Raw genomic sequence first — 19705 nt, forward strand, 5'->3', positions numbered from 1 at the left:
GGAGAGAGAACGGCAAAGCGGTGAGCAGGAGGAGGAGAGCACCATCAGCATAGTCGGCTGCCTTATCTACAAGATTGAGTAGCACCCCGTGCTAAAACAAACACCAGGCTTTCGAAGAGTGCCTCGCCCAATGCCTGGTCGAGACTTTTCCATGATAGTGGGGTGAAACATTTCGTTTGCCTATAATGTCGGCTGTCATTTTTTTGTGTAGCAGGCATAATGTGCGGGTCTGGCTAGAAGTGTGGGCAGATGAAGCGAACTTGAGCTTTACCTTAGGTTGTTGTAATGACTGCTCAAAGTTACGGTTGGAGTGACAACCACTCAGTCGAAAGCACCTCAATTTTGCATGAGACAACCTTAGCTGTATATCAGGCACTTCGACAAACAGTGGAAGCCGTCTACTTCGGCGCCACGCTAACTTGTGCTGAAGCGGTGTAGCGGAGGACACGCCTCGGGCTCTGTACATACGCTTCGACCTAGGCCTCCGCGATTGCCCATGCGCGTGCTATCGAAGGTCATGCTTGGGCTATTTTGCTACGCGGCACATCACATCTGGCTTAATTGGCGTGTCGAACGACACCCTACAAGGAAAAACAAAAGCTTCATAATCTGATCGCCAGATGGCGAACGAACGACATTCCCGAGTGCTCACAAGTTCTATTTCTCGCCGTAGACGTGTACGAGAAGTCGAATGTAGCTGCACATGAATGAAAAGTGCGCACGCCCTACGGTTCCGCTCACCTCATCAAGGTTCATTATGCTCAACTTTATTTATACTTACAAGCAATAAGTACTACGATGAAACTACTTTGACATATCAAGGTGTAGGGACGTCGACTCTGTGCCCGGGTTCTCAGCTCGACCTCACTGAACCTTCATCCGGTGAATGGCGGTTAATGTCTAATTCTTTACACTCAGATGTCCGTAGTCTGACCGGGCTTAGTGCACACCACGAAGCCGAAGTTAATTTCTAGCAGTCAGTTCCAACGCACGACCCACGCGGAGTGGGTCTCACCTGAACCAATTAACAGGGCTGCAATGGGCACCATCACCTGCCTCAAATGACGCCCACCTCTTCAGGATGAAGCTCAGCAAAACACGCTGGATGAGCTTATCCGCCAACGACGCTCGGCCCGTATACACAAACTTAGTTTTTTTTTTGTTTTTATCAGGGGCAACGACTTCAGCTCGCTACGTATATAATCCACTCCTCGACAGCATGGGTTTCAAACAGTTGTGTAAAATTTTACCCCATCAAATTTAACTGACCGTTTTGACAATTTTGTTATTCTTATTCCTGTAGGACTCAGTTTTGCGTCCATGTAACCCGTTGCACGTGAGCGTATTGATCGATCGATCGATCGATCGATCGATCGATCGATCGATTGATTGATTGATTAAGTGGGGGGTTACACGCCGACGCCACACAGGCGATGAGGCGCGCCGTAGCGGAGGGCTCCGGATTAATTTTGACCACCTAGGCACCTTTAACGTGCGCAGAAATCTCGAACGCACGGGCGTTTTCGCTTTTCGCCTCCATCTGAAAAACGGCCGCCGCGGCCGTAAATCGAACCCGCTACCTCGGGCTCACCAGCACAAACGTGAGCGTATTGTCCCGCGATGTTCAGTGGACAATTTCAGCAATATCGTCCGTCAATAAAACAAACAATAAAGTTTCGTTTTGAGTACTGCAATTCGTCAGGGTCTAATCCGTTGGGTTCCTCACACACAGAGTGAGGAACCCAAATACACGTCACTAAATACACGTCAAGGTTGTCAGATAATCATATTTGGATAATTTCCCGTAGGCTAGAAAAACAAGCTTCTTGCACTTGCCATTTTCTTTAAAATCAACGCATGATCGATCCTATTGCTTGTATTCACTGGCGAGGCGCGCATGCAGGCAACCGTGTGAGTGCGCCGTCACTCGTTACCGCGGGCTCCGCGGGTGGCGGTACTTGTCCGTGCTAAGCACATGATTGTGTTGCACGTTACAAACTATACCTCGCTGAACGCAAAGTAATGCAACGACTCCAATGTGAGTGCGATTAATAACATCTATGTTAACGGCACCGTTGAGAATCGGGTTGAAACGGAGCAGACGACGCACGACGGTGTTTTTTTTTCTTCGACGTGCGGGCGCAGTGGCCAAGCTAGCCACGCCATGTCCATGGCGCATCGGCCTTATCTGTCCGTTTCCAGTATTGCCAAGCGAAGAAATTGACAGCTAAACTTTTCAACGAATACCTCCTATTGAGTTGGCCGGTGCACTAAAAAAAGTTGATTCAAGTTAAGCTTGACGGGAATTAACGCGCAGGCAAAAGCAGCTCGAGAGACAGCGCAATGCATAATTGAATAAGTTCAGCATCGGCAACTAACCTGTAACTTTTTCGCTCCGTAGCTTCAAACAGAACTGTTCATTATTTTACAGTCGTGTATTACATGGGCGGAAGGCGAAAAGTGATCCGAGGATGGCAAACATGTTCAAATTGTTAACATTCAGTTGAAACTGGAAATTTCCGAGTAAAAGATACTGCGAGGCTTTGCGGAGAGCCATGGGAGGGGGAGAAGAGGCTACGGACTAATTTATGACGCCTAATTGATTTGAACGTGCTCAATACTTGAGGTACATATACGTTTTTGCTTATGGTACTTTATCATTCTGTTGCCTTGTTTTTACTTGATGGGAAAAGCGACTGCCATTGCCAGGAACCAAGCCGAAACTTCGTGTTCACTAGTGCAGTACCTTATTCATGCACTTACCTGTCATATTCTAGAGATAAAATGGTTTAGAATGAGATTGTTATATAAGTGCATTTCTACTATCAATGTTTGCAACACAGTTACACTATTCTGAGATCGGCGCCAAATCGTCACACCAATCTGTGACTTTCTCCATTTTTCACCAATCATTGAGCTGCTTGGAGCCCATGAAGAGTACTGTGAACATTGCACACGACAAGAAAAAAATCGAGTTGGAATTTTTAAATTACTACACACCCGATAAATTGGTTACTAAGTAGCAACCAACCACTTTTTTTATTTTTTTTAAGTAGTGTGTCTTTGCATTGCATAGACGGGCCCAAATAAACATGGTTTTCTTCGTTTATGCAGTCGCTAATACCGTATTTGAGTTTTAAAATTCGAAAGAAGAAAAAATACCCTGCGAGGTCTGCGGCGGCCACAACAACTGCAGCAGTAACGCGAAATGACGCAAACCCATCTTGCACTGAATGGACGACGACCAAGATTTTAGACTTCATGCATGCGCACCTGCGTTTGTGTAAAGAATGTTTTTTAGGAAATACTTTAGGGCAATTCGCAACAAGTATGTGTCGGAATAAAGTTATTGTAGTTTATTTTCAGAGAGTTCGAACTACTGTCGGTTTTGGTTTCACCGTGAAACACGCCCATAGTTTCCAACGATATCTGTGATTGTGCATTAGCCATACTTCAGGTGTCACCATGACCCCCTAGTCACATGTTTGACTTCAGAGACGGACCGGATAAACCGGATGAAAAAAGAAATTCGGGGACTCGAGCAGCGCAGGACACGAGCGGTTGGAGGTCAATGGGAGAGGCCTTTGTCCTGCAGTGGACCTGAGTAGGTCGATGATGATGATGATGATGATGATGACCGCTTCTAGCGAGCAAGTATTGTTTCATATAATTGACGTACAACCCTTCGCCGTAAGCTGCACATGCGTGTGCGACGGGTACGCCTGTAGAAAATCTAAAGCAAATTAAAAGTGAAGTAATAAACGTAATAAGGAAATGAAACCAACTGAATATTTTTATCGCAAACCGTTTACCATTTCGCAGGGTGAAACACCAGACCCGTCTTCACCACGACCACACATTTTCGTTCGATAATTCTGCCAGAAAACGCGTAGTATATAGCTTCTCATCAGATATTTGCGGGGGCCAGGGTAAAGGCTACTGCACAAACGTTATTCAATCAATGCTCAGCTTAGCAGCTCAAAGTACTGCAATCCAACAAGTAAACAGCACTGTCCTGTCCTCTTTCTTGTGTTCGCCTACTTTTGCCGCTAAAAACATGTCGCAAATGACTGATATGACGGAGGTGGGCCTCAACAAATCTACTGGTTATTTGTAAGCCTCGTTGCATGTTACCGAAGCCTCATTTGATTAAGCACGAAGCATTGGCATTCAGTGTGGGTTCAAATCTAGAGGTAGAGGCCTTTTTTATTGGCCGAATATGTTTAATTGCCCGATCCGCCGACGATGCGACGGATAGTACGCAGAAAAGGCATGCAGGTGAGATCCGTAGCTGCGGGAGAGACGCCCCACGATTCACCATCTCCGATGAACTGCAGCACCGGAGTTCAGCCAATGCGTCCACCTCGGCTCGGCCTAACGGCATGAAACGATACTTGTTAGCTTGAAACGGTGCAGGGAAGTTTATACGGCCCATTTCTGAAGTCAATAACATGTGAACAGCGGATCTGTAGATTTCTGAAGTATGACCAATGCGCGATTACAGATAACGTCAGAAACCATAGACGTATTGCACGGTGGAACCGAAACCGAAACTGTCTCGAACCCCCACGAAATGTACCACAAAACTACATTCTTACAATTTAACTTCATGCCAATAGCACTAAAGTTTTTTCTAAAAAATAGCATTGGCAAAAGCGCAATTGCGTATGCATGAAATTTATTACGCTAAGCAGCGTCCAATCGTATTTCAAGACAAGTTATCCTCACAGGAAACGTCACGCGACGTGTTTGGAAGATGCCCAGGATTTTAAACTTTATGTATACGCAGATTATTGTCAATGTTATTGTTTTAGAAGTAGCTGTACTACTACTGGCAACAAGCACATGTATAGGAATGTAGTTGTTTATTTTTGGAGAGTTGTTCAAACCAGTTTCGGTCTTGGTTGCCCGCAGCAACATGCTTGGCGTCTAACGTTATCGCTGGTTGGATGTCATTGTCGGCTGCATATGATAGGTCAGATAAGGATGCCAGACGCGCTTAAAATCGTAACGTTCACTAGCTGAGGCATTTGCAGGGGCTGCACGCCCTTCGCAGCATTGGAGACGCTCAGCTTCTCCCTCAACTTCGGAGTTTGCCTTGCTCGCTCTGTGTCTTAATCGCATGAGGCCAGCAGTCGACCGATTCGGCACTGCACTGTGCCTCCAAACTGCCGGTGATATGTCAACACCACGCCAACGAAAACTCGCCAGCGTCTGTCTGCACGCAGTCTTTATACTCGCTCATAATGCAACGATGATTGCAGCTCAAAATGGTGAATTCAGTAGATAAAATGTTACCTATACAAAATAAAAATAAACTGCCCCCTCCCAACCCCCCCCCCCCCCCAAAAAAAAAAAAAAAAAAACAAATTCAACCGGAGATGCGAACCCCTTGCTACGATGCACTGGATTTAGTACTTCAGAGCACTCGTCCATGCCACATTTCTTTCTTTTCTGTATGGAAAACTTGCGGTTATTATGCAATACAAAAGTTTGCAGTTATCCAAGAAGGATAACACCACAGCAGCTACAATAAGGCAGCCGCCAAAACTTCAAGCAGACACGCGCGTCCAACAGGTGCAGCCACTCTGGTGGGTAACTTTCCTCCGCGTAGATGCTCTCCACCAACGCAGCCAGCTCCCAAAAAGCGGACTTCGTTGGTCGGGGGAGTTCCGCATGCCGGTACGTCATGCGGCAATTCTACAAGCTATACAATCCCATCACAAAAAATATATCATAGGGCACTCCAGCAGTATCTAGAAAAGGAAAGAGCCGCATTGTGTGAAGGGACATGCACACGTAAACGTGTCCATGTCCCTTTTAACAGTTTGTTGCAAAGTATCCCAAAAACCCGGCACAAAACAAAGCAACTAATAATGGCTTCTAGTTGATATCAGCGGAAATTATTCAAGCAAGAGATAGACATTCCTTTGTCGCGCAAGTATGTTTTCACTAAGAGTTTTGATGTAAGTAGCTTAAAGGAAAATTTTTTTGCGTCCGTCAAATCTCCACAGATGTTTCACTAGAGACTGCGTTCTTCAGGCAGGAACAAAGAGATCGCAGATGTGCGATCGCGCTGCTAACCTTGTTGCTAGCTCACCCTGCGCAAGAAGTGTTGCCCGTACCTTGGATTTACGCTTTACAAAAAGAGTATTAGTTGACTTTTTGACTTATTACTTACATTAAATTCGGTGAATCTTCTCCCACTTTTTATTGGCCTTAGATTTTCTACTAGCGTACCAGTCGCGCGGGCAAATGCATCTTACAGCACCCGTGAAGTGAACTCAGTGAAGCGTCGTAAGCCAATATACGTATTGCATGTGCGCTAGCGTAGAGATACATTGACTCGGACTTTTTGCAAACTAGCCAAACAAAGCCACATTCTTCCGGACACAATTCTTGTCATGGCTTAGTTTTACCTTATGCAATGAATTGCGACGACCCGCGGGCGGCCGGCCTAGGGTCGGCGAGCCGCAGTGGGCGCAGTCAAACTGAGCCTACAAGAGTAAACGTCATACGAAACGTCATAAAAAATGGGCAAGGAGGATGCAGAGATTAGGACAACACTTTAAATTTAATTTTTCTACTAAGAAAGTCACGTAAACGCACCCAGAGTGGTCGAAACCTAGTCTAGGGACTCCAGACTATAATCTCAACAAGTAATCCCGCCATGTTTACAAATCACTTCACCTTCACCTTGAGGTAATTCGACTTCCATACACAAGGTGATGTGTATGGAACAACGCCACAGGTGGTCCGCATATGCTTATGGTCATTTCTTTTTTTTTGAGGGTGCATATTCCTGCTTTCCGAAAAAAAGAAATCCGTTCTTCGTCATATTTGGACTGCGTTTGAACGGTGGTTTGGACTATTTGGTACATACTAACTGAATTCGCAACAGCACAAAAAGACGTGCAAAAAACAGTGCCGTGTGCCATCGTTTCTTGTCCCGTCTTTTTGCGCTTTTTGGATTCAGTTAGTCACATTTAAATGCTTGAAGGATTTGGCGGGTATTCGCAACCCTCTGCCGACACCATGGGCAACACAAATCGCGCAGGTATTGCCGTCCGCTAAACCGTCGAATACGGGCTCAGACGTCCCACAGACCGCTTAAAACGTGCCGCCGCATTTCTACAAAGAAATATGTACCTTCCGCTCTTAAGAAGTTGACAAAAATGAATCGCGAAGCTTCGTCTTGGAGCTGCAATAAAAAACTCGATAGGCATTCACCGAACCACCGTCCCAACAGCGTAATGGTCGGTCGCTGGGAAATCGAGGCCCGAGAACAACACTTTTGTAAAAGGGTGGCGTAAATACACTGCACTGTCGCCCTTGAGGGTCAATATCCCGCCGTTATTTAACTTACTCAGTCCCTTAAAACACTTCAACAATCACAGACGAACCAAACATAGCCTTCAAGGCTTTATACATTCACTCTGGTGAGGCCGGTATTGCGCAGTCTTGCGCAGGATCGAAAGGCAGCGCAGTAAAACGGGGCAATTTCTGATATTTATGAATAGGCTCCCAGGTAGAAAGAGTGAAGTTATTTGAATGGTATAAAGGGGACTTGTGCTCTCCCGCAAACCCATCTAAATTATAAATGAAAATAGCAAAGTGCACAATTGAAGAAGTGAATGTTCGCAGATTTCAGGTAGGCCTGCTTAAGTGCTGCACGTGTCGATGCGGCGGGAAGGAACTTGAGTTCGTTCGTAGGAAGATATTAATTTTTAGATAGGCGATTGGGGCGTTCTTGCTAAGAGGAATGTAATAAATATCACGCACCCTAACACAGGCACACACAGGCATAAAGGAGAATCCAGCGCATTCGCAAAAATGTTGGTTGTGGGCGCTCTTCAGTCGATATGACAGTGATAGCATACATCTAGTAAATTAGTCATTTCATCTTGAAGCTGTTCGGAAATAGCTTTCCTGAACACGTGGAAAGGCCAATACATTAAAATTTAAACTATCGTGTACTTAAGCGAAGTTATATACTCGCATCTGAAACGCAGACGTTCTCGTTATTAATTTACTGAATTTGGTAGTGAAGGTGATTGTAGAGTCCTTCGGACGTTCATATAATACGGAGGAGCCTGCATGTCCAACGAGACGAAAGATCGACCGAGACAGAAGGTTCAATCGAGCCTGAATGTCCAACGAGATGAAAGGTCCACCGAGACGGAATAGCCACTGTTGGACCTTTTGTCTCGTTGGACCTTTCGTCTCGGAGCTTTAGACGCTGAATCCAGCGGATCCAAGGGGGAAACAAGCTCGGTCGACCCACAGATCCGCTGTTTCTCCAGCCTTGCACCACCAGTGCAAGCTGCGCCAATTTGAGTGTTAGTCGCTCAAAAAGACTATCACATTTAAAATGGTATAATAAGAGGTGCGCATACGCATGCGCCCCTTTTGCGACAATCAAGTAGGAATATCTGCGGTGTTGCACCCTCTACGGGCGGCGGAGTTTTTTTCTTGCTATTCTTGTTAACGCAGCCGAACCAAGCTCAAGATCAAACAGGTACGCTGGTAATAAATTATGCGAATCTATACTGTTTGAAAAACCGTGATGTACAAAACATTCATCCGCTCATAGAAAATATACCTCCAAAGTTGCAGGTCTTTTACACCCTTTTTGTTAGTTGGTCTCACACTTTCTTATTTGGAGGTATTTTACACCCTTTCTCTTAGTTTCCAACACCTTAGTTTGTAGCTTTACACCTATGTAGCAAAAAGGGTGTTGGAATAATGAACACCCCTCCCGGTGGGTGTTCAAAGGGCGTGGAATAGGTGTTTGGCATTTAATAAAATTTCATGAATCAACGTAATAACCACCTCACGATTAAAAAAAGTTTTTGGAAAACGGCATGCTCACTTTTGACTGCTCACATTAAAATACGTCATTTAAAAATTAGTATTAAGATATCTGATTTTTGTGACAAGCCCACTGACTATCAAACTTAATTTCTTTGCTGGCCACAAAAACAAGAAGAGCAGATGCCTTTCTAAGGTAACCATGTACTCACTCTCTCTATGCATGCCGTTGGTTTTCTTGCTCAATTAATTTGTGGTCTGAGTGCGACTTGTGCGTTTTGAATGTGCCACATGTATGCCGTGCTGCGCGCTCAGCCGAATCACACAGGCACGCGTAGGTGCGCTGTTAAGCAGTCTTACAACCTTATTTTAAGGTGTTCACAAGCACACCTTTTTTTTTCATCCTTACACCATTTTTTAAATCCAAAACACCTTTTAAAAGTGTTCTGGGACAAGAACCTTTTCCGGCCAGAAAGGGTGTAAAAACGTTTAGTGTGATAGCGAACCTCTGTTGCGTTCATCATGGGAGGAGCGAGAGGCGAATAACAGCATGAGGTGCGGAAGGATGAGAGAGAAGATGTGGTTACGTGGCAGGCGTCACAGAAAACATTTGGACCGAAGCAAGCTGATACGCGGCCTTGCTGTTCTTTTCTACTATCTTTGGCCCATCTGGGAAAAAGGGCGGGCCATTTGTTTGGTGAGCTTGAACCGGACACTTTTGCTCGGCGACGCTGTATGCCTGCACATAACTGACGAGAATTGTAAAGAACGAGAACACCGCCGAGCCGCAGTGTCTGCTACTCACCTCACGTCTCCGCATGTAGTTGTATATGTCCTGCGCATATTCACTGCCTGCTTCACGCTGTCGAGCCTCCGTATAGCACGTGTGTGTACGGGGAGAGGTGTCCACAACCATCGGAGATTCCAATGCTGCTGCTGCACAAAAAAAGGCACAATGAATACGATTAAATTTTTTTCCGAGGTGCTGCACGCTTGTGCTTCTTTCGCGGCGACTCGCCTGTATCGTTGTGCTCCACGCAGCCGTCGGGCAGCATGGGAGCTGAGAAACCCACCGGGTACGATGCGGTGGCTTGTTGGGCCAGGAATGCGTCGTCCCTTGCAGGTCGTTCTGGCCCATTGCGTGGAAGCTCTTCTAGAACCTGCGAGAAATTTGGTAGACCAGAACATCAGTTCATGTCATCAGCTGCGCTGTACACAGATGACTGTAAATGGCCACAGGACAGACGCAGGATAATGGCATCAGTACCTTATAACTCATTTCCAAACCGGCTGTTTCTCACATCTGGGGACACCCCTGAGGCTCAGGTGGGCCTGCACAAGCTCAGTTCGATGATGATGATTCAAGATGGCGTGAGGCCAACAAAGCAAAAGAGCGCTATGACAGCGGTGATACGAGATGTTAAAATACGGCCTGTAATAAAATACATTACAATAAACTTTTACTAATGTAAGTGTTCAAAAAACCTCACTACACTGTCCTTGCTTTACCAAGGATCGTGAGGCTAAATGAGATTGTGGATGGGATGATTTTCGTTTTAAAAAAGTGAACATCAGCAAAGTATTTAAAAACTCCTTGGTGTCAAAACATGGGGCAGTGATTATAATAGTGATGGCTGCAACAGGACGTAATGGATGTATATGTCATTAAAATGGCGCTTTCTGTCGGTGTTACACATTGTTTACGGTGTGTACTGTTTTTGTCGTTAAAAGATAGGAGTATGTGATGTGCGCGTGTCCAATTGTAAGACTGCATAGAGCTACCTCTAGAAATCTGGGGTTCTGCCACCGGGATGTTTGCTTTGCAATCCTGAAATTGAAGGCTGTGGCTAGAGTGCCGTCCGATGGTACTGGAAGCACACACCTAAAGCGACTTCCCCCGTCATTACGATGAAAAAATGCCGCGTTTGGCACTACATCGCCCCCATTAAGATAACGTATGGTAAACTAACCTAACATATACAAACGAAGTGACAAAAATTATTTAAAACGTGATATAATCGAAGCCATAAAAAGTATGATGAAAACTTAATGTAAAAAAAATTAAACGTACTGCGAACCGGGCTCGAACCACCGACTTCAACAAAAGGAACCTGAGACGGAACCTCTACACCACAACGGCAGACACCGTGGACTAGTATCAGCCCAGTCTTAAATATTCGATTGTTGCTGGACGGCATTCTAGCCATGCCTGCATGGAATGCTGAGCTGGAGTGCCGTCGAACGGAACTCTAGACACTCCGTAATTGAAAATACTAATTTATTCTAATTATCATTGAATTGTTTATTCTCGCTTTGACAATTTCAGTTATTTTTACCCTTGTTTATGAATCCAAAAATGCTTTCCAACCACTTTAAATTATTTTTATACAGCACCCCGCAACTTGACAACAAACGTATTTTTTCCTCTTCTCCAACCACTGATGATTGACTGATCCCTGTATTGGGTATGACCCATACGCGAAGGTACAATTGACAATAGAATTGACGAGGACGAAATATGAGGAGCGTCGTCGTATCCTCACCTTTTGTCCTATTGATTGATTGTGGTTGATCTATTGATTGATCTATTGATTGATTGTGGGGTTTAACGCGCCGACGCAACGCAGGCGATGAGGCGCGCCGTAGTGGAGGGCTCCAGATTAATTTTGACCACCTGGGGATCTTTATCGTGCGCCGAAATCTCGTACCCACGGGCGTTTTTGCTTTTCGCCTCCATCAGAAAAGCGGCCGCCGCGGCCGGGAATCGAACCCGCGACCTCGTGCTCAGCAGCGCAATGCCTTAGCCACTGAGCCACCGCGGCGGGTACGCCCGATCTATTGAAACCAGTATCAACCCCATAGGACCTTCCGATGCCTGTAGGCCTTGCCAAGGTGGCTGCAGCCGTCACCACAAACAGGAGAGCGCAATGGGTTTTTACGAGTTTAGTGGCGCATCCCGGCTCTTAGAAATAGATGCTGAGTGCCAGACGCCACACGCCACCGGAAGTCTACGAGCACCGTCAACATCCGGTACGCCTGCTAAAATCCAATAGTGGCGAATACGCCTAACACGGACTTCGCAGACGCTCCCAGGGATGTTAAGTCAATTCAACTAGGTGCAGGGATCTGTACGGTTCTACCCTACGTGCAAACCTTTCCGCCGTCAGGACCCCGTTTCGTGCGAGCACGAATGGTCGGCAAATAGACCTCCGCAGTAGTGACTTTTGAAGGCCCTGACGTGTTCGTCAACATCCGCGCCCACACGGACCGATGTCGGGGTACATCGGGCACCGAAGCGACGTTTGTCCCACGTAACAACGGGGCTTGTGTGCCCGTTAGCATGACCCCGCTGGAGACCACGTCTGTACTCTGTTGTAGGCAGTAGCAGAGTCCTTCAGTGCTTTACTCTGCTAGTAGCTACATCGAGTGGCTTGGCTGCAATGCGGCCTGCACGCTCACGTGACGCGCTGAGCGAGCCGGGATCCCGCGTGGCTCGTGCCTGGAGCTGAGGGCCGGCTCGGGCCAGTGTTCTCCGGGTTGTAATAAACCTATACTGTGTTCTGATCTTCGACACACCCCTAAGTGTAAATTAGGCGGACTTGCTCCCCAAACGGCCAGCAAAAAATGCCGAAAGAACGCCGCCCTCCCTCGCCACCCATCCATGCGCGAGAGCACCTCGCCCGTGCAGAGATGCTTCCTTATCGCCAGCCTTCGTCACAAGTGTAAACCTGCCGTCCGCTATCATCGCATTACACCCCCACAAGGCTCGCCATCAGCAACCCGTGCACCTCAGCAACTCCCCTCTCAAAAGGAAATGCCAGAGCCCTGCAAAGTATGCAAGCGCAGGTCCTGAGGGTGTGCATTGGAGTTCCGAAGACCACATCCACGGTGGGAACTATGGTGGAGTGTCGACGACTGGCACCACTTGCTCTTGGCACGCAGGAGGTACTTCGGGCTCAACTGAGATTTGCAGCACGGCAGCAAGGTCACCCATTAGCACTCAGCTCAGCCACTGAAGTGCAAGACCTTCTGCCTCTGCATTTCCAGCACCCTTCTCCGTCGCTACAACCGCCTTGGATGTACCCGCGTCTGCAAATTACAACTGGAGTGCCCGGCATTACCCGCAAACAGGATATCGCCACCCCTGCCTTAAAGTTCTTCGCCTTGGAACTGCTGTTCGAAAAATACAGGGCCCACACCCATCTATACACCGATGGGTCTGTGACAGCTAGCTCATCGGCTATAGGAATCTGGTTTCCGTCCTCCTGTACCGCCTTCAGCGCAACGCTTAGCCACAGGACGACATCCATGGTCACCGAACTTGCCGCTCTGCGGGCTGCTTTCGCCTACATCATCGAGCAACCAGCACGTCAGTGGGCAATCTTCACGGATTCTCGGGCGGCCCTTCAGTGCTTAAAATCGTACCCGAAAGAACAGCTTGTTTTAGACATCCATGCATTGCACTTACAAGCTCTAAATGCACACCATCATGTAGAGCTTCAGTGGATTCCTGCCCACTGCGGTATAACTGGAAACGTCAAGGCGGACACTGCGGCATCGATAGCGCATTATCTGCACGGGCCAGTGATACCGATACCGTTCTCCAGAAAAGACGCTTCTGCCCTTGCGTCCAAGGCTGCCTGGAGATTTCAGCGATCCATGTGGGCTGTTGCGCCGCATAATTACGCGCCGCTTCACTCCATAGACCCGCACGGGACCTTTAGGATGCCTGAAGGACTCTCCAAGCATGACGAAGCGGTTATTCACCGTGTGCGGCTAAATGTCGCTTACACCAATTACTTTCGATTCAAGACGAAACAGGCCGATTCCCCCTTGTGCACTCTTTGTGACGTGCGCGAGGACTTGAACCACGTGCTATGTGAGTGTACGCGGTATAGAGCCGCCAGAACGTCCCTTTTAGTGTCCTTGGGTCTTCCGCTGTCTAGAGGCCTAACTCTCAGTGACGTACTGTCTTTCCTGCGAAGCACAGGACTTGATCAGACTTTTTAAACAGGACTCTCTGGCATCATTAAAGACTATTCTCTCTTTCTCTCAGCAACTGGGCTTTCACAGCTGCCTTGCCGATTACGGAGCCTCAAGATTTTTTTTTCCCGTTGCCAGCCCAACCCATCCCATACCCACTTTGGCGATGAGCCTCGCATGCAACAACGAGAACTGGAAAACGCACACCTCACTCAAAAAGCAACTCGAGATGCAGACGGCTCACCCCCAAAGCGTAGCATCGAGAAATTACTAACCCGCCTTGTCACGCTGCAGGCGACGCCTACACAGCAAGCCCCAGAAACAGCGACGCCCTCCATCGCAGCGAAGGCAACTTTCAGGACCGCAGCATCGCTTCACCTCGGGCGCATTGAGCACCTAATTAAAACCGTGACCGAAAATATGGAACGCCGTATCGCTGCGCTTGAACGACAAGAGGCTGTAGAACCAGAGAAAAGGAAAACCCGCAAGAAGAATTAGCACCAGAGCCTCGGCAACTGGACCGGTACACCGAGCGACAACCCGGCCCTGCCAAGCCAATCTATCGGTGCCATGGCATCAAATGGAGACTGGGAGTCCTGTGATGGAGGCCCCTAAGTATCCTCTGAACCTACTAACAGTTATTCGGCAGTGGAACGGTCGTTCGTTTCGTGGCCACCAGCCTACGTCTTTCGATTGATTGTGGGGTTTAACGCGCCGACGCAACGAAGGCGATGAGGCGCGCCGTAGTGGAGGGCTCCGGATTAATTTTGACCACCTGGGGATCTTTATCGTGCGCCGAAATCTCGTACACACGGGCGTTTTTGCTTTTCGCCTCCATCAGAAGCCTACGTCTTTCATCGCGCCCGAGAACACGACGATCACCATTGCGAGACGAGAAACGACTACGGACATAGCGCATCTCCAAGATTACGCAGTATACACCACGGACCAGCAAAGAGGGCAGCAATACTCGTCCAGACACGTAAAACGGAGCAAGTACAGTCTTTCTCGAAATTTTCTAGGCCATCGCGAAAGTACTAAGGCCACAGAAATTTCAAAATACAAGCTTATGTCTCGTGTGAGGCTGAAATCTTTTATACCGGAAAGCTGGAGAAAACACCTTTCTTACTGTCATGAAATATTTTGGTCAAAGTTAAATGTTAAGCTTACGCTTCGAATTATTTGCGGCCCAGAAACCTTTCGCGTAGCCCAGAAAATTTTGACAGACTGTCACCCCTTTAAGGGCTCCTGGAGCGACAGTGTTGCCGGCGTCTTCCTGGGCCGGCACGAGGCGAGCACGCTTCACGCGCCTTCGACGTTTCATCGTCGTCGGCAGCGGTGAGCGTCGGCGAGTCTCGGCGGGCCGCCGTGATTGCAAGCAGCCCACGACCATCCGGGGAACGTGCATCGACCTCATCTTCAGCAACTTTAGGGTTCATCCACTACAACAGCCCTTGACTTTACATTTCACAGACCATAAGGCGGTCATAATCAAAGCGGAACGCCAACCACAGCTCGACGTCACCTACGTTGAACATGATGAGAACGCTTAAAGAATCTCATACCACGTACAACGTCTCTCTCTCTCTCTCTCTCTCTCTCTCTCTCTCTCTCTCTCTCTCTCTCTCTCTCTCTCTCTCTCTCTCTCTCTCTCTCTCTCTCTCTCTCTCTCTCTCTCACTCTCACTCTCACTCTCACTTTAATGCCTCTCCACTCTAACACCCCAGCCCCCCACCCCCCTCCAATAAAATTCCACCATCTTCCCGTAGTGGGAACCCTGAGTAGTATGCAAAACAGCCATGGGGTCAACGCAATTTCCCAGTTCGTAGTTCCGGTAAGTGGAAAGTGTGGTAGTTACCATGGAAACGAAACGTAAATATAACGGTAGCTACGTACCTCAACCTAACGGAAACGATGAACTGAAAACTAGTGGGCACTTAAATCGACCCCGTGGCTGCTTCGCATACTACTCAGGGTTCCCCTACGAGAAGATGGTGTAATTTTTTTTTGATTGGCTGTCGTTGAAAAGTCCTTGTCACCTAGAGTATTAGTTTAAACTAGAAGTTTCAGTTCAAATTCCACTTCATGCGACCATCGATCGGTGGACCTGCGAGTGGTAGAGCGCCGTCACCGTCTCGGCACTTTCGTCGGCGATGTAAACGTATTGAGTGCTGCAAAGCTTTTTTCCCTAATGCCAAGTTGATCGCCGGAAGAGATCGGACGCGTCGGGGATGGGCTTGTGACCGTGTCGCAAAACAATCGGGAGCATCGAGCTCATTTTGCTTCTGTCAACACGGGATCCTATGGGACCCGCGCAGCTTTGTACTACCCGGAAGTACTGCCCGGAAGCCGCTTGCGCAGCGCCCCCTGGGCATTGCAGGAGGCCTATAATGCCAGAGCGCCCAGCCCAAATTTGCTGCACGGGACGACGCGCCGACAGCGGGGCCGATTCGCGCGTCGGCAAAACCGCCAGTGGCAGACACGGCGCTATATGCCTGGAGACGGCGCCGCTGAGACGGCGACGGCGTCGCATTCCCTTTCCACGTCTTGGCGGCTCGGCTGACGCAATCGCTTCGCCTCCATTCGTAGGATTCAAACTTCGGCTAGCGAGAGTCCTGATTGGAGTTAATCAAACTTCTTGCGGCTGCAACGGACTCCGGTGGGTATAAGACCCGCCCGGAAGCACAGCGAGCGCGGCACTTTTCGGAGGCACCGAGTGGAGACGTGCTGTCGCCTCTGTGCGAGCCATGTAATGCTTTTGTTGCCCTTGTACATACTGTATATAAATATTGCTTCAACTTTTTGTCGGCTCGAGGACTTAATCGCTCTGCTCTGCGCCGTGTCGATAGCGGACGGAGCAAGGCAACTTCGCTACACCGGTGATAGCGTTCGGATGGCCAGTCGCAAGAGTGCACTGACAGCGTCGGGATGGCTGATTCCCAACAGTATGCACGTGTCGGCCTTCCAAGGTGGTGCAGGGATGCCTCTCGGCCCCGCTCCCGTGTGCCGTTCGCGTCTGGTCGGACTTGCACGAGCTACGGTTCATAGTAAGCCTTTCGTGAAAAATTGGGGATGTATAACTCTACAAACAAGGTCGCGGAAGTGTCGCTTGTCCAGTTAGCCGGTGTCCTGTCAGAAAATCGGCTGCATGACAAGTGTTTCGCAGCGTTAACGGCGGTATAGGTCCGTGTGCGGTGCGCATACGTTTACATGTCCGTTCGGAACTTCTATAGTTTACCCCACCATTATCCTACTAAAAATGTATAGTTCGTTTCAATTATGTTAGCTGCCACAAACCCCTCATCGCTTGGCTGGTAGCATCAATGAACGGGCGCCCGCATATATAGCAAGCATTTCACAGCCGCAATCAGTACATGCGTCGAAAGATTAGAGGCAGGGGAAGTCTAACCTAATGTATCATGTCTTTGCATGCTTGTAAATCGGCACCTGGCATTTGGATACCATAGTATTCATCGAGACATTGCTGCATCCACAAATACAGGATCATCAGCCATTTCATTAGGCAGGCCACTTCCCTGCGGCACGATCCCAAACACGACACGGTAGCGGCGTTCGACTGGCTGTATGCGAAGATAAATACAACATTGTTTATACCCCTAACGATATAGAAATGGTCTGGGCTGTTGTGCCGATAGGTCACCAAAGGATTTTTGATGCAGGTGCTATCGTCCATCAATTACTCATCATTCTTCATTACTGATCTCTGATTTACTTAATGAGGTGACGTATTGTTAAAGCACATCCTAATTTCCCTCGACGACTTCCACAGCGTCAGTATCGAATAGTAAAACTGACCGCAAGCTTTAGCACGCTTTTCTTCACTGGCAATAATTCTGAATTTCCGTTCAATTTTGCCTGACGCAGCTTATCACAAATGAACCAAGAACTACGCAGTCGGTTTCTAACATCGCTGACCCGGTCCTAGCATTGCGCCCTGAACTTGTTTCGAACATTTATCTTCCAGGCCGAAGGGATCATAAATGGTTATAAACACATAGCGTGGATGTGACGCCACCATAGCCCTTTCCGGAGTACTCTCAGCATCCCTGGTGCTGCTCGTGATAATAGCGGCCGAGAAGTTCACGACCTTCCCCTGTTTAAGGAGTGCTCCAATATGGCAGATACACTGAGGTCAGTGCAAGGCTATGTGCAATGTAACCTCGGCCCAAATTAACGGAAGATTCACTGGTGGATCATTAAGAATGCGTGAGCGTCCTCGCGCGCGCCAACTTGGATCTCGGCCCGATGCGCACGCCTAGCTCCGGCTTCAGCAGCCCGCAACGCGGCGTTTCTCGCCTGCCCCTCGCACACTGCAGTGCGACAACCATTGATGATTGATTGTAGGGTTTAACTCGCCGACGCAACGCAGGCGATGAGGCGCGCCGGATTAATTATGACTTTCGTCTCCATCAGAAAAGCGGCCGCCGCGGCCGGGAATCAAGCCAGCGACCTTGCGCTCAGTAGAGCAACGCCTTATCCACTGAGCCACCGCGGCGGGTACTGTGACAACCATGCTTCACCGTCGCGGTGGTCACGTTTTCTTCATTTAGCTGCGGCATTGGCTGTCTGCCGCTCCCTTTGTTGCCCACCAGTATCGGCATTTCGTCGACGCCATTCCCATTCCTTCCTCTTTGGTCGCACTGCACTGGCTGCAGTCTGCATTTTGCAAAGGTGTCAGTGGTGATGGGAACCACTGGACCCATCGAGACAGCATGCGACCAGTGCGTTGGCAGAGGCAGGTTCGGAGCCGCGCTTCGACTTCACGTACCCCTAGCAACGTCGGCAGCGGTGCGAAAGCAACGCCGCCGCAGCCACACGTTCTCCCGTTCTTTAATAGAGGGTCACTAGTTTAGCTGCTGACGGATCAACGGCGAAAATTTTTCCTGACATGCCCCATCGATTGCTCGCGCAATATTATCAACAGGACCAATTTCTCCGCAATAAACTTTCGAGTCAAATTCACGGCCGTTTAAAAGTCTATGAACTCGTCACTGAATGCATACCTGCTCCCGCTATGACGCTTAACTTCCATACTCCGTGGTATAACGTTCTCATCGAAAAAAAAAGTAAAACGCCAGTACCGGGTGACTGTTAAACAATCTACTAACCCAGTCTGCAACGTGACAAGCTTGTCTCAGATGAACGTATACAACACCCTAGATAGACGGGCACAGACGAAACTGCGGTTACCCCGCTAACCATGGTTAATGCAAACTGAGCTTGGCCACCTCAGTTCGGTCACGCTAACCGCAGTTCCCGCAGCCGTAGTGCTCGAAATCGCACAAGTCAGTGCGGACGCAAGTGGCGGCGCATCAGCGGAGGCGAAAAAAAAATTGGCCGCGTATCTGCTCCTTTCGTTGCAAATTCCGTCAAAAGACGATAGTCTTTATCGGATTTCGCGAAGTAAATGCCTCCCTTCGCTTTCCCGCTCACCTCTCATGTTGTTCCTCTTGCGTCGCACTCCTCCCAAGGTAAAGACGCCAAAGGTTTGCTTAAATCCTTTTAAATTTCCCTCGTTCCACTGCTCCAAACCGGGTGTCTCGATGCGAACGCTGCCGTACGGCTAAGACGCGCGTTAATCGAGGCGCCCTACTTCAACGTTTATAGAACCGCGTTTCTCTACTCCACGTGCGTTGCAAGCAGAACGTGGAACCTATCTAGTGGAACCTTGCGTAACTGTTGCCGGTTGATTTCTTAAAATGGCGCCAGAAGCAATAGGGGCGCGGGCGACAGCGGAGTGAATTCTTTTTCTGCTGTTGATGAAGCATTTAATTGCGCAAATTCAAGCATGTTTGATCTTTTTATAAAGAAACACTGCAAATATCACTTCTTTATTGATTTGTTGTCTCATATTTGTGTAATGTTTTGTTCTTCAACAATATTGACAAGT

General features: G+C 48.3%; 1 protein-coding gene across 3 annotated transcripts in view; it reads right to left on the reverse strand.

The window, feature by feature from the left end:
* Nucleotides 1-19705, reverse strand: part of LOC144149261 (G2/mitotic-specific cyclin-A-like) — a 40097-nt gene that overhangs the window by 17843 nt on the left and 2549 nt on the right. For 2 of the 3 annotated variants that reach the window (XM_077680829.1, XM_077680817.1), the window contains exons 2-3: nt 9830-9971; nt 9617-9747 (exon numbers count right to left, since the gene is read on the reverse strand). In XM_077680829.1, the coding sequence (XP_077536955.1) occupies nt 9617-9747; nt 9830-9971 (273 nt within the window). The remainder of the gene's footprint in view (nt 1-9616; nt 9748-9829; nt 9972-19705) is intronic. The other variant, XM_077680824.1, reaches the window with a different exon arrangement.

The sequence above is a fragment of the Haemaphysalis longicornis genome, unplaced genomic scaffold (genome assembly GCF_048455015.1).
Source record: "Haemaphysalis longicornis isolate Haplotype H1 unplaced genomic scaffold, Haemaphysalis longicornis Haplotype H1 scaffold_1, whole genome shotgun sequence".
NCBI lineage: Eukaryota > Metazoa > Arthropoda > Arachnida > Ixodida > Ixodidae > Haemaphysalis > Haemaphysalis longicornis.